This window comes from Magnolia sinica, chromosome 18, assembly GCF_029962835.1.
Source record: "Magnolia sinica isolate HGM2019 chromosome 18, MsV1, whole genome shotgun sequence".
Taxonomy (NCBI): domain Eukaryota; kingdom Viridiplantae; phylum Streptophyta; class Magnoliopsida; order Magnoliales; family Magnoliaceae; genus Magnolia; species Magnolia sinica.
Window position 1 is genome coordinate 51351669 of NC_080590.1, and position 14861 is coordinate 51366529.

A 14861-nucleotide genomic window follows, 5' to 3' on the forward strand; every position below is an offset into this window, starting at 1 on the left:
AATCAAGCGATCAACGGCCTAGATAATGCACGGGCCGGATCTTATAATCTGAGCATCGTATTGACGCACAAGACGCATCGTCGGAACCGCGGCGACGGCACGGTCAAAATGACATAGGTCTCATTTTGAGTCGGCTCGGGTTTACAGGATGTGACTCAAGAGCATGCGCCAATGCTATCTACTCATCCCGGGTCGCCGAAACTCGACTAGAGAGAACCGTAGAAGTTTATGGAATGGTACAGGCTAGGTTACGGGTCTTACATAAAGCGCTGCATCACGCGGACAAAAGGAGCTCAAACGTCAATGCCTCCCTGGATAGGAAGGCAAGTAGGAGGCCCGAGAGCAAGTTTAGCTCGTACACTCCTCTCAACACGTCTTCAGAACAGATCCTGTTGGACATCCAGGATAAGAGGTTACTGTATTGACCGAGTTGTATGAAGACAGTGGCAAGTCAGCGGGACAAATGCAAATACTGTCGCTTCCATTGCGACCACGACCACAACACTAGTGATTACGTTAACTTAAAAGAGGAGATTGAGACCCTCATTCACAAGGGTCATCTGCGCCAATACGTGAAAGAAGAAAGGCATACTCAGAAGGATGACCCGCCCAGCAAAGAGGTAGACAAGGCCACGGAGATCCGAACAATCTATGGTGGCCCGTCCAGTGGCGGGGATTCAAATCAGGCCCATAAAGCCCACTCCAGGAGCACCGATCCGGAGCACTACATTTACAAGGCCGAAAGGCCGAGGAAAAAGCTCTGAGTAAGACTCTGTAGCCTTACGTTTACAGAGGACGACGCATGGAGAATCTAGCATCCCCATGATGATGCTCTGGTGATCGCAATGACGATAGCTAACCACAAGTTCTAACCCATCCAGGTCTACACTAGAAGCTCGACTAATATACTCTACTCCAAGGTGTTCGACAAGATGGGGATAGACAAGTCGCGCCTCCGACCCGTGAAGACTCCGCTGCACGGATTTGCCGGAGATAAGGTGATCTCCGAGGGCGCTATTTCCCTCCCATTTACAACGAGAGAAGGGCAGAATCAAGTGACTCTTCTAATGGACTTCCTGGTGGTGAATGTACCATCAGCACACAATGTCATCATGGGCTGGTCGTCCCTTAATGCCATGAGGGCGTTCGTATCTACGTATCATCTAATGATGAAGTTCCCTGCCGATGGAGGGGTCGAATATGTCCGAGGAGACCAGCGTAAGGCATGAAGGTGCTACTCGGTAGTAGTAAGAATGGGCTCCGCAAAGTAGGCCCTCACAATAAACGTACTTGACCAATGGGAAGACTATCCTGCAGAGGACTCGTCCACTGAAGATCTTGTGACTGTCCCGCTCAAGGATGCCGATCCGAGCAGAACAATTCAGCTTAGGTCATCGCTGAATTCTGAGCAGCGAGCTCAGATGCTGACATTCCTTCAACATCACAAGGACGTCTTTGCATGGTCGCACCAAAACATGTCGGGTATTCCTCCAGAGATCATGGTTCACAAGTTGAATGTGGATCCAAAGCGGAAACCAGTGAAGCAGAAGAGGAAGGCGTTCGAGCCCGAAAAGTATGCAGCCATAGCCAACGAGGCATCGAAGCTCCTTAGTGTTGGTTTCATTGAGGAAATCCACTACCTAAACTAGATTGCTAATGTGGTCCTCGTGAGAAAGACCAATGGAAAGTGGCAAGTTTGTGTTGACTACTCGGATCTAAACAAAGTCTGCCCCAAGAACAACTTCCCTTTACCTCGGATCGACTAATTAGTTGACAGCATGGCCGGGCACGAGCTCCTCACCTTCTTGGACGTGTACTCTGGTTACAGCCAGATAACAATGTACCCCCCAGACAGGCAGAAGACGACCTTCATCACGAACAAGGGACTCTACTATTACCAGGTCATGTCCTTTGGCCTAAAGAACGCTGAGGTAACATATCAAACGTTGGTGAACCAGATGTTCGCCCGAAAGATTAGTCGGACCATGGAGGCCTACGTTGACAACATGCTCGTCAAGAGTATCAAAGCCTCTAACCACATCACGGAGCTCGGAGAAACGTTCTTGATCCTCCGAAAATATCGCATGAAGCTAAACCCTGCCAAGTGTGCCTTCAGTGTGGGCTCAGGCAAGTTCCTCAGATTTCAGGTCAGTCGGAGGGGCATTGAGGAAAACCCCGACAAGATTAAAGATTTGCTTGACATGAGCTCGCCTCAGACGATGAAAGAAATCGAGTGCCTAACCGGACGAGTCACCGTGTTGGGGCAGTTTATATCCAGAGCCACTGACAGATGTCTCCCCTTCTTCCAGTAGTTGAAGGATCACAAGAAAGCGGAGTGGACCTCGAACTGTGAGCAAGATTTTCAACAGTTGAAGTGGTACCTGGGGTCACCGCCTCTGCTGTCCAAGCTTAAGGAGGGAGAGCCTCTGTTTCTCTACTTAGCAGTTTCAGCCTTAGTAATCAGCTTGGCACTCATTCAAGAGATGGAAGGTAAACAATGCCCTGTTTACTACACCAGCAAGGCAATGGTCCCGGTCGAAACCAGATACCCGAGCATGGAGAAATTGGCTCTATGCCTAGTCGTCTCTGCTCGGAGGCTGCACTCATACTTCCAGGTGCATTCAACCTCGGAGGCTGAAATATGCCTAGTTGCCGAGCTCGGAGGCTGCACCCATACTTTCAGCGATTCCCCGCTCCTCTGTTTGAGGGTAAACAAGTGGGTCGATGGTTCTGACTCTTCTTGCCAATGATAAACTAGGTCAGGAATGACCTGCTGAGCTCGACAAAGGTGCAATCGACCTTGGCTTGAGCTGTCGGTACCAATTCCATGCGGCCCCAGTCAGAGTTATTAGGAAGGCTCGGTATATCATCGCTTCTGAGGCAGATTGAATCTGCATTCACGATCAGTAAGATTCCACATGCTCTGTGGGGTCACCAAACCCTAAGTATTGAGGATGGGGGGCATCCTAAACCTCAAAGGCATTTCTGCACTCATGACCTCGCTGGTGAAGGGAGGTTCAGTTTCTTCCATCATCGCTTCCACTGCAGTCGAAGCTGGAGTCTTTTGGTTCCGTTGCAGAGTCTTAATCTGATTCCGGAGCTCGTCCAACTGAGCTTCCCACGGGTTCCGATTCTCCGCCACGGTTTCCACTTCAACCTCAGGCGTTCTGCCCCTTCTTCTCCTTTCCAGCTCGTGGTGGAGGTCAATCGGGGCTAGTGCCGAGGTTTCTGATATGTAGGTTGGCTCTACACGCCGTGTAGGATCCGGGGCTCGAGCTAACAGGTTATGGGATGCTCTGGCACCGGAGCTTACGAGCATTGGCTCCTCTTCGGCTATCGAAGCCATCTTGCCATCTCTTCTGGATTAAGGGGCACCTATTGTTCCTTCATCCGATTGATCTTGTCCCTCAACATTTGCACTTCATCTTGCAAGGCTCTGTATTTACCTCCTCAGCTTCGGGTCCATTGAGACGGCCCAGGCGGAGCCGACTCGGTATGCAGTATTGAAGACAAATGATGTTGCCCACTCAACTCAGGCTCTACAGTCGTTAGTGGGAGTGTTTTCTTCTTTCCTCTTGCCATTTTTAGTAAAGCTCTCTAGTCTTTTTGTATCGTATTCTCACAGACGGTGCCAAAAATGTTGATGCAAAAATCTGATTCACCCTCGCCGAGCTTCGAGCACTCGCGCCGAGCCCTATAAGCCTGCATAAGAGAAGGGCAAAGGAGACCCTAGCTAGAGCAGAAGACCCTTCGATGCCAAAGTCAGGCTAGGAATCTAGGTCTAAGTAGTGTGGGTAAGTTTTCGGGTGAGAGATTTTGCGTCCCTATTCCTGTAGAAATGATCCGTATTTATACCTGAGGGTCGTCTTGAACGCGTCTGATAATCTCGGCACGGTAATTGCCACTACGCGAGAACTACGTGTGTGCAATCATCGGCAGTTACCCGGAGATCGTGCACAAAGCATTACTCCTGTCGTGCGTTACTAGGTTGTCTATTAATGCTATCATTAACCAAGTTCCCGTCTGAGCCGACCTCATGGCTGAGATCTTGCTCGACCACCCGAGCCCACGGATAAGTGGATCGTTGACACGCTAAGTAGAGAGGTTCGGGTCGGAGGTAGGATGAACGGTTACATGATAGCTACTGTTCTTCAAACTTTCATGAGAGTTCTTGTAAAGGACAGATCGGCTCAGACGTATTGTCACCGCTCTGAGGTTCTGCTCATGGAAGGTGTGAAGACTTCTTCCCAATCCTAAGTCGGCGTTGTAGCTCTACAAGAGCCCTCAGGTCGGACGCTCACCTCAGGTCTAAAGCTTATTAGTTTAAGGCCTTGCTCTTTGGTGCCAGAGTTAGCCTCAATGCGACTTGGTTCGGATTTACCCATAACAAAAGCCTCTTACTCTCTAAGTCCGAGCTCGGACTTAGAGGGTAATAGACTTGGGGAAGTTAACTGCCGCTCTCTATGTAATGATGGGCTTAGGGGAAGCGTCACCATGATCTTCGAGACCCGTGCCCTGCACGAAGGTAGCCGTTTCCTCTACTCTGGTCACTGGGCATCGTACACATGGCCAGAGATGTCGAGACGCTTCGGCTGAGTGAATCGGGTGAGGCTATGTGGATTTTGAAAAGCGCATTGAATGCTGACTACGCATGGGTCGGAGAGACATTTGGTTGCGCGTATCGTGAATCACCACGTGTATAATTGGGCTCGGATCCGAGCCGCTTCAGCTTCAGAGACAGTTGTTTGTCATGATTGTAGGCGGCTGACTCGGGCTATAAAAATCTTGAGGTTCTTCTATTCGGCCCCTTCTGCATTCTAATTTCACCGAGCTTTCTTGATCTCTGCTTTCCTTCCTGGCTGACATAATCTTAAGGGGTTTAACCTCAGATATCGATGCTTTATCTAGGTTTGGTAGAACATGCATCATATTGGGTGATGGATTCATTTGCTCGGGTACCTGCTGGACCTGCAACTCTTCCTCCCAAGTAGGAGGTTCATTAGCTGCAACGACATTAATAGCTTCAGAAGCATTTTGACCACCTCTTTAGTTATGATTCCACATAACTTTTACAGTAGTAAGTATACTTTTTATCAGAGTTTCACTGGACATACAAAAAATTATTCTTTTTGAACGACCTGTGTAAAATGAATATTTATAATATCCAAGTAGTTGTTTGTGTCCCACTAGGTGTACCAAAAATTGTTGGCACTCGGTTTATTTTCTATCACGTGCAGTGGGTGCGGGTATGCCAAAATCGATACAACTTTGACCCCAATTGCCGAAATAAGCAGATACATCTAACTTGACAATATATGACAAGAATCTGGGGAGATCGATTGCCTACCTAGTCACTCACGTAATATCTGTAATGATCAAGCGATAGTCGGAGAGTGGGGTTCTTCCTTAAGAGATGGGTTGCGCCTTGCCTTTCACAAGAAAAGACTTTTCTGTATACCAATGCAATCAAACAAAAGGAACTACTTACAATCAGTTTGAAAAGAGCTACTGCAAGAAAGCTTCCTTTAAAAGATTTGCTTGTATTTGGATAAGTATCAAGCCCAATGTGTGAGCATAAATTTGGATTATAATTAGGAGATTATTGCTAATGGATTATGAATACTCTTACGATAGATTGAGCTAATATAAATTAATAAATTTGATTTGTTTGTATATGTTTTGCTCCGTTAATTTTTCTACTATTAATAGATTTCTTCTATAGCTATTCTTCAAACATTTCTCTTCTTTATTAGACGATTATGACAACTAAGGCATTGCCATCTAAATCCTTCACTTATTATGTTCCTCCTTTTAATTGTTCCTCTTTTCTCGGTCAAGTTCTATTCCTCTTGGTCATGGCTTCCTCTTCGACCACGTTTTACTTTTAGATATCTCGGCTACACTATTGTGTCAGTCATCTGATGACGTATAACATTAAATCGATGTCAATTATGATTCCACAAAAAGTGCTCCAAATATCTCATAAAATATTTTCATACACCTCATATCCCTCATGTCATGCCACATGTCACCCCTTTATTGGTTTTTCCCAAAAATGTTAGAAATAAGGTACAACATATGGTGGGCCCACAAATCACTGAGCACCGTCTAGTAGCGGGTTGCTACCGGCAGAGTCACTAGGCACTTCGCACGGACTCAGAATTCAGCACTAACCCATCTAGTACTCACGTTGGTGTTGGTTAGTGCTAGAAAAGCAATGTGGATCCCACCCTAATGTATGTATTTTATCTACATTGTCTATTCTTTTTCCAGCTCATGTTAGGGCATGATTTTAAAATTGACACATATCTAAATTTTAGGTGGCCACGCTAAAAGAACCCCCAAGGTTTTTGGACACCGCAATACAAAAAGTTTTGGACCAAGCTGATATTTTTATTTTCCCTTCATCCACGTTTGTGTGTCCTAATCAATATGTTTGGTAGCAAATAAACATTACACAGGCAATTAGAAAGTTTTAATGGGGGGCGTTCAATCACAACTTTTTCTTATGATATGGTATGCTTAAGATTTAGATCTTTGTCAAATTTGTAATCATGCCCTAAAATGAGCCGGCTAGTAGATAGATGGAATAGATAAAATATGTACATAATAATGGGGTCACAGAATATGGACCAATACCTAAGAGGGATTGGTCCTCTTGCCACAAGTAAGAAAATTCTGCTCTTTTTATGCCGCATCATCACACTTAGGGCCCGTTTGGCCAGGTGGAATGGAAGGGATTGAATGGTATTAGGGTGGATGGTATGAATTTCAAGGTAACGATGGTGTTGTCAGTGATTGTCTAAAGATCCCTGAAATTGTTAAATCCCAGGATTGCTATATGGAGTCTGTTTGACACGCCTGGCCAATCTCGAGATTAAACCTTCCCATCCCTTCCAATCTCTTAAACTAAACACGTCCCAGGCAAATTTAAAAGGACCAGGGGATGGGATTTAAAAGTAACGACGGTGTGTCTGCAGACTGTCTTAAGATTCATGGGATTGCTATATATCGGGATCAGGTTACTCAGTTTGTTTGGCAGGCCCGACCAATCTTGAGATTTAACTTTCAATACCTTCTACAACTATTCAATCCCTTCCAATCCGCCCGGCCAAACGGCCCTTCAGCATTTATTGTACTGTACCAACAACATTATTGATTACATGGACCAACTATGACTGGGAAGATAGGACTTTTCTGCTTTTACCGGGCAGAGGATTGAAATTAATCCGAGTCCAATCCGTGTCCGCTTGATGTGACATACATCCCAACCTTTTATTGGTTGAAGGGACCGCCTTGTCACCTCCTTTTCGTGGACGCGCATTGCATGTGGCAGGAAGCTGGGGAGTCCACCGTGATTTTTAAGGAATCTATCATGTTCATTCATTTTTTTTTCTTATTATATTAAAACGTTGGTTGAAATTTAAGGCAGATAAAAAACTAAAGTAGGCTTAATGACGAGAAGAAGTGGGTAACAAAATGCCTACGGTTGCATCCTCTATAAAGGTGTCAACGTTTATATAGGATTCATACTGTCCATAAATGTTTCGCCAGTAGGCAGGCAATCTTCATTGTTTATAGTCTTGCGGTCCACTTAAATTTCAAAATGTCTCATTTTTTAGTCCATGTAACATGATATGAAAAAGCCGATGGACGAAGTGGATTTCTCACAAATACTATTGTGGGCCATCTAACTTCCTATCACTAGAGCGGAGCATGGGACTGAGTCGGATCAGATTAGGTCCAATTCGATTCGATCTGAAATCTACATAGGCGGACCCGAACTCAATTTGATCTGAGACCGACTCCAGGATATCTGACTCGAACCGATCCGATGCACGGTTGGCCTAACCCAAACCGAATTCAACTCGGTCAAGGAAGCCGAGTCGGATCGAGTTGGGTACGGTTCGGATCGGGTCGGGTCTGTAAATCAAACTATGAGGTATGTGTTATATCCAAACCGTCCATCCATTTGGAGAGTTCGTCTTAAGGCTTGAGCCGAAAAATAAGACAGATAAGATCAGTTGGACCACATTGCAAAAAACAGTAGGAGATTGAACTTTTACCATTGAAACCCTTATGGAGATCACGATAGTTTCGAATTAATATGAAATTTGTTTTTCCTCTTCATCCATGTATTTTTAACCTTATTAATAGATTAGATAGAAAATAAATGTTATGGTGGGTCCTACGAATTTTTTAACGGTGAAAATCATTATCCTCGCTGCTATTTTCGGTGTGGTCCATTTGAGCTTTAGATATGATTCATTTTTTTTTCTAATGCTCTAAAGTAATCACAAAAAATGGATAAATGGTATGGATATAATAAATACATCATTGTGAGGCCCATATAATTTTGATCTCATTTGAGCTGTTTATACAACTCGGAGCTCGAGTCTTTACACAACACGTATCAACATAGTTGTAAGTTACTGCCAGTGTTGAGTGGGCTCGTCTTTGCACGGCACGTATCTACACCAGCTGACAGTTGTAAGTTAATACCTGTGTTGACGTGCTGTGTACGTAACTCAATGGGCTCTTATCGTATTGAGTAAACTCTGTTAGGGCCCACCGTGAATGCATGTGGTTTATCCACATCGTCCATTCATTTTTCCAAATCATTTTAATGGTTGAACCCAAAATTGATGCATATCCAAAGCTCAAGTGGACCATACGATAGGAAAAAATAGAAGTATTGATTTCCACCATTGAAAAATTTATAAGACCCCAGTGATGTTTATTTGTCATCCAACCTGTTCATAAGATAAATATATATGATAAATATTCATAAGAATCACTTCGGATCGGATCGGTCCGGATTGGATCCATTCGGTTCAGATTTTAGTTCGGATCGGTTTGAATTGACCATGATCTGATGAACGGTCGGATCTGACTAATCCAACTCGAATCGCACCGATCCAGGCCTTTGGTTTGGTTTGGATTGGGTTAGTTTGTGCCCAGCTCTACCTGTCACACAGGCAATCGGTGTCCTTTTTTCTACCTCTTACCCATGTATCTTTATTGGAGGTTTGCAAACGCCACACACGGGTATAGCCACACCTTGTGCAAGTGTAACACATGACCATCCATTAGGTTGGACCTGCGCTGCAGATTCCTTTGTATAAATAAAATAATTGTTTTTAAAAAAAAAACAAAAGGTCATCCGGGTCGACTGATGAGGTAGGTAATAGTTTGTGAAGCAAATGAACTGTTAAAAAGAAGATGGTTGAGCGTTCATTTGTACGATAAGAAATGGCGTACCTATAAGTGGTCCAGCCTAATTTATAGTACGAGCGTTCACATCATCGGCGCGGGTTCATACCAAATGGCCTGCCTATTAGGTGGTCCAGCCTGATTTAGGGTCAGAGCGTCCACATGATCCGTGCGGGTTCATTCTGGTCAGGACCGAACCAGTTCGGTCGGGTCGTGACCATGGTCCACCTCAATGCACGTGTTGTACATCCACTCTGTCAACCGTATTTCAGCTCATTTAGAGCCGGACCCAAAATACCAAACTTAGGTGATTGACCGCCTGTCATTAAAGATTTTGTAGAGCCCACTATAATTTTTATTTACCATCCAAGCTGTTTGATGAAAAATATAAATATCAACTCCATCCAAAACTTTTGTGATTCATGAGAAGTTTTCAATGGTCAATTGATAATGTTTAGTGTAGTGTGGTTCACCCAAGATTTGGATCTGCTCTATTTTTTGAACGACATCTTAAGATGATATGGTAAAACGGATGAATGGCATCGATATACAACACATATATCAAGGTGAGCCGACGGTCACAACCTGACCGACCCGACTGAATCCGCGTCCTTACGGGTAGGACGACGCTGACGAACAGAGCAGATGTTCTGCACGTGCGACTGGCACAACAGGTCTACGTGACTGAGCACGACATAGGTATGGAATAACAAAACGTGACTTTTGGGTTAGTTCTGTATATAAAAAAGATGGCTGGACCACTGACTTTTGGGCACATGTAGCAGTTGAACGCTAATTCCAACTGTCGAAATAGGTGGACCACTGACTATTCTATTTTTAGCCATCCATTTGATACAATTAATTGGATGGTTAGGATTGCTTAATCAATTTGATTTTAAAGATATACTCCAATCCTCCTTAAGCGTACCGCAATCTGTATGGTCCTGATGGAACTCAAATTTGTGTAACGTCCAACTTGACGTCCATCTGATATTTTTGCCTAGTCGTGATAGGACGTGAGATTAAAATCGAAGATCCACACCACAAGAAACTATAGGGAATACTCACCGTTAAAATTTTCCGAGGGCCCACGGTGATGTTAAAATGTCATCTAACCCGTTGATAAGGTGATTCATACAGGATTGAAGGGACAGTAGGAAGATCAGCCTGGTCTAAAACTTTCCGTGGTTCTCAACGATGGGTTTTGGCCCACCGGGTCCCACCTTATGGATGGTAAAGAAAAAGTGTAGGTTTGTAAATGGAAAGGGATTGGCTACTCCTCCTGCCACTAGCCAATGGCTAGTGGTGGGTGCTCTGTGGGCCTCATCATGATGTATGTTTTCATCCATGCTGTCTATCCATTCTTCCAAATCATTTTATGGTATGATCCCAAAAATGAGGTTAATACAAATCTCAAGTAGACCACACAGTGTTGATTGAACGCCCACCATTAAAAACCTCTTGTGGCCATAAAAGTTTTGGCAAGCGGATATATATTTTTTCCCTTCATCCAAGTCTGTATGTCCTAATCAACAGGTTATATGTCAAATAACTATTACAGTGGGCCCTAGGAGGTTTTTAATGGTAGACATTCAATCAATACTGTTTTCCTATAGTGTGGTCCATCCAAGATTTAGATATACTTCATTTTTGGGATCAAACCCTACAATTATCTTTCAAAATAAATAGACGGCGTGGATAAAATATATACATCATGGTGGGGTCCACGTAGCACCGACCACTAGCCACCTGGCTAATGGCGGCGTCACTGGCCAAACCGCGTACCACGGCCCAGCCTTCTAACTACACCTTATAAATGAGACGCGTCTATAGCCCGGCTCCGTACGCGCCTCCGCATGTCCTGAAACGGGACATCTCTGGAGGACGCCAATTGCGTCCTACCCGCGCCCGAGCAGGGCTCTGTGGTGCCCACCGTCATGTAAGTGTTTTATCTAAGCTGTTAATCCCTTTTTTCAGAATATTTTAAGGTATAATCTAAACACTGAGCAAGGTACATGGCTTAAGTGGACCACAAAGTGGGGATTTAATGTCCACCGTTAAAAACTTCTTTGGAGCTGGAGAAGTTTCAGATCAAGCTAATATTCGTTTTTTTCACTTCATCCACGTCTACATGATCTTATTAATAGTTTCGATGATAAAAAAAACATCACGGTGGCCCTTAGAAAGGTTTCAACCGTGGGTGTCATTATCACTGCAGCTTCCTCCGTGTGGTCCGACCTTTTAAATTTTACGTGCACATATTAAAATGATACGAGAATAAAGATAAACGAAATGGATAAAACACTTACATCACGGTGGGCCCAGTGGAGCCTTGAACGCAATCCGCGTCCAGGTCGTCCATTAGGTGGGCCCCATCGGGCAGATTCCTTATCCCAAATATCATGCGGTCCTCTTTTGAGGTGGGCCTAAGTAAGAACTTGGTTTAACTGCCCATTTCGATTGAACGCTATGGCCAACTTGAACATACGAGGCTGACTTATTGCTAGGGCATCAATATTTGGGCCACACCTAATGAACGGATCAGATGTTCCGTGCGTGTGAGAAGCTGACACAATAAACGTGTGGATGGGACCGAGCAACGCGCGTTTGAGATTAGCAAATCTCCTTGAGCATGATATGGCTGGCGAGGGTTTGCGTAACGAAGACTCAGTACCATGTATTAAAGGTGTGGTCCTGTTTTCATCTGACAACCCGTTACACGTGTATCTTTATCAGAGATAGGTTTGCGAATGCCACACGTGTATAGACATGCCCCGTACAAGTGCAACATCGGAACCATCACTAGGTGGGACCCACTCTGTATATTACTTGGTAGAAAAGAATCATTCGGGTCCACTAACGAATGGTCGACAGTGGGCGAAGCAAGTGAACGGCCAAAAGAACTTGGTTGAGCGTCCATTTTGGGAGCGGATCATGTGTTACCCGGGTAACACCTTACCGAATGATATCCTTACCGTGTGGGGCCTGCCATGATGAAGAAGTTGTATATCCATGCCGTCCATCCGTTTTTCCAGCGCATTTTAGCAAGTGATTTCAAAATTTTAGCAGATCTAATTCTCAGGTGGACCACACCATTGGAAACAGAGGTCAGTGACCGTTAAAAATATTTTGTGGGCCATAAGTTTTGGATGAAAGCCGATCTTTGTATCTTTCCCTCTATAGAGCTCTGTTTGATCTTATCAACGGGTTGAATGAAAAATAAGCATTACAATGGGCCCTAGGAAGTATTTTTTTAATATATAATGGCATTCAATCCCTACCGCTTCTTATGGTGTGGTCTACCTTAGACTTGAAACTTATTAATTTTAGAGAACAAGTTCTATAATATGCTGGAAAAACGGATGAACGGCGTGGATATACGACAAATCATCAAGGTTCCACCCAAGTAACACCTAATCACTCCTGTCCATTTTGTACCATACGAAATGTCCTACTCATAAATGGTCCAGCCTAATTTATGATCAGGAGCATCACATGATAATGATATACTGACGAACAGAGCAGATATTCTGCACGTGCGACTTGCACGGCATGGGTAATTGAGAACTTTACAAATAACTACCTAAGTGACATGAAATTTGCATTCCGATACCTTTTGAGTTTTCAAAACAATCTTCGGGAGTCTACCTCATGAATCGATATAACTAGCATTCCACCACCTTTTTCACAACGGATTGGGTAGGTTGCAAGAAAATGGATCAGATGCTTGAATGAACCTCAAAGTGAGGTTTATGTGAAATCCTCCTGGACCATGAGGTGCATCAACTTATGTTAAGCCAAGTGCCAAAAAGTAATCCTCATTCATGATTCAAGTGTACTAACTGATTGAAAATTGTGTGTAATGCAACGTTCACTCTCCTAACTATTTCTCATAATATGAATGACTTATCTAAAAAATAATAAGATTACTTTTAGGCCCTATGCCTGAATTAGAATATAATGGTTGAAGTGGATTTCATATAATTATCATAGATGGGACATATCTTTCTTAACTATTTTCTTTGGTGTGGCTCACATAAATCACAGGTCAGCTTGATTTGACTGGGATTACTGAAAAGGCCTAATGTTCTAATCAAATTTAAACTTTAACAGCAGAATTAAAATGAATAAAGAAAAGATAGCACTTTAAACCAATCACAATATGGAAATGTAAAGCAAACTTCAAATTCTAGAACAGAGAGGTTGATACCATTGTTGTTCTAAGGACAACCTTGCACTATAAAAATCAAGGGTTTATGGCAGGACGACCTTATTAGAACAATTTGAATATCAAAAACTCAAACTGAAAGGAAATAAAGGAAATAACAAGAAATGAAATTCTAAACTATTACAACATTTCTCATAAAGCTTGAAATGTAAATATTACAACATTCACATCCACACATACATCCCACAAACTTAAATGATAAAAGATAGTAAAAATAAATTACACATCCACAAAACACAAAGACTTATAGTGGTTCACCTGTGTGTTCACCAACTGTTAAACAATAGCCACACAGCTTGCTACTCCACTCCTAATATCCTCACACAGGGGATATCAGCGTTCATTATGAAAATAGGTTTTTCAGGTTCACCTAAAACCTTCACAATTGTGTCTTTCAAATGGGCTTACACAATTCAAAAAACCCCAATTCTGAGTTTTCTGACTCTCCTCAGATAACCAACACAATGAGATTTTTCTGACCTAATCTCAAAAGAAACCAGTATAATAAAAGATTTACACAAATATAAAATATTTGGATTTCTCCTTTTGTAGGAGCCCGGTAGAACTAATCGGAGTAGAAGTTCGAATATAGAAGTTCAATGTCCAATACTCACTTTAAAATAGTTCTAAGTTCTATTTGATTTTAAATTAAACCAGATGAGCTAGCTATATTTGATTTTGATTCCAAGAAGAAGGAATACAACAATTCCTCTTTTCAATTCAGATTGAAATATAGAAACAAAATCAAATTAATAAAGCTAACAAAAGAGAATATTAAATATGCACACTATAGCTTAAAATGAACACAAACTTATCTTAGAGTGATGCTTTGATTTTAGTTGAATTGAGTTGTAAAACTCTGAAATTCGTCGTCTATTTATAGTTGTAGAAACTCGTCTACGACTGGTCTTGAGGACAATACGACTGGTCGTAGAATGAACTGCATTTTAAAATTTTGAGCGCGATCGGATAAAACCGTTCCACGACTGATCGTAGGCTGTTCACAACTGGTCGTGAGCCCTCCACGACTGGTCGTAACCAACCCACAACTGGATGTGAGGCACTAGGTTTCGTTATTATAGTTTGAGTCGTAGAACCAGGACTGGTCGTAGGACGAGTTGTGTACTGTTCACACGACTAGTCGAGAAGACTCCAGGATTGGTCGTAGCTCAATAAAAAAATTCTGAAAAATTGCAACAACTCAGGACTGATCTTGGAATTTTTTGGACTGGTCGAGCCAGTGCTAGGACTAGTCGAACAGGGTCTAGGACTAGTCTTAGAACAGTCCAAACACTTATAAAAAGATTCAATTTGAATTATGTATATAAAATGACCTACTCTAAGGTCAATCTAAGGTCATTCATACCTTAAATGTGAAGAATGGACATTGAATCTTCATAAGATAGTTGACCTTTGACGA

The 14861-nt window shown here is 43.1% G+C and overlaps 1 protein-coding gene across 1 annotated transcript; it reads left to right on the top strand.

Moving 5' to 3' along the window:
• Positions 1-932: 932 nt before the first annotated feature.
• Positions 933-1649, top strand: LOC131232396 (uncharacterized). The gene is made up of 2 exons (XM_058228621.1): positions 933-1218; positions 1318-1649. Exons 1-2 carry the CDS (start codon positions 933-935, stop codon positions 1647-1649), a joined length of 618 nt encoding a protein of 205 aa, XP_058084604.1.
• Positions 1650-14861: the final 13212 nt, after the last annotated feature.

What these genes read in the sequence shown, in the direction of transcription:
- LOC131232396 (XM_058228621.1), top strand. Translation starts at nt 933, where the DNA reads ATGGGGATAGACAAGTCGCGCCTCCGACCCGTGAAGACTCCGCTGCAC. An exon ending in ATATGTCCGAGGAGACCAGC is followed by an intron (nt 1,219 to 1,317) that starts GTAAGGCATGAA and finishes ACTATCCTGCAG; the next exon opens with AGGACTCGTCCACTGAAGAT.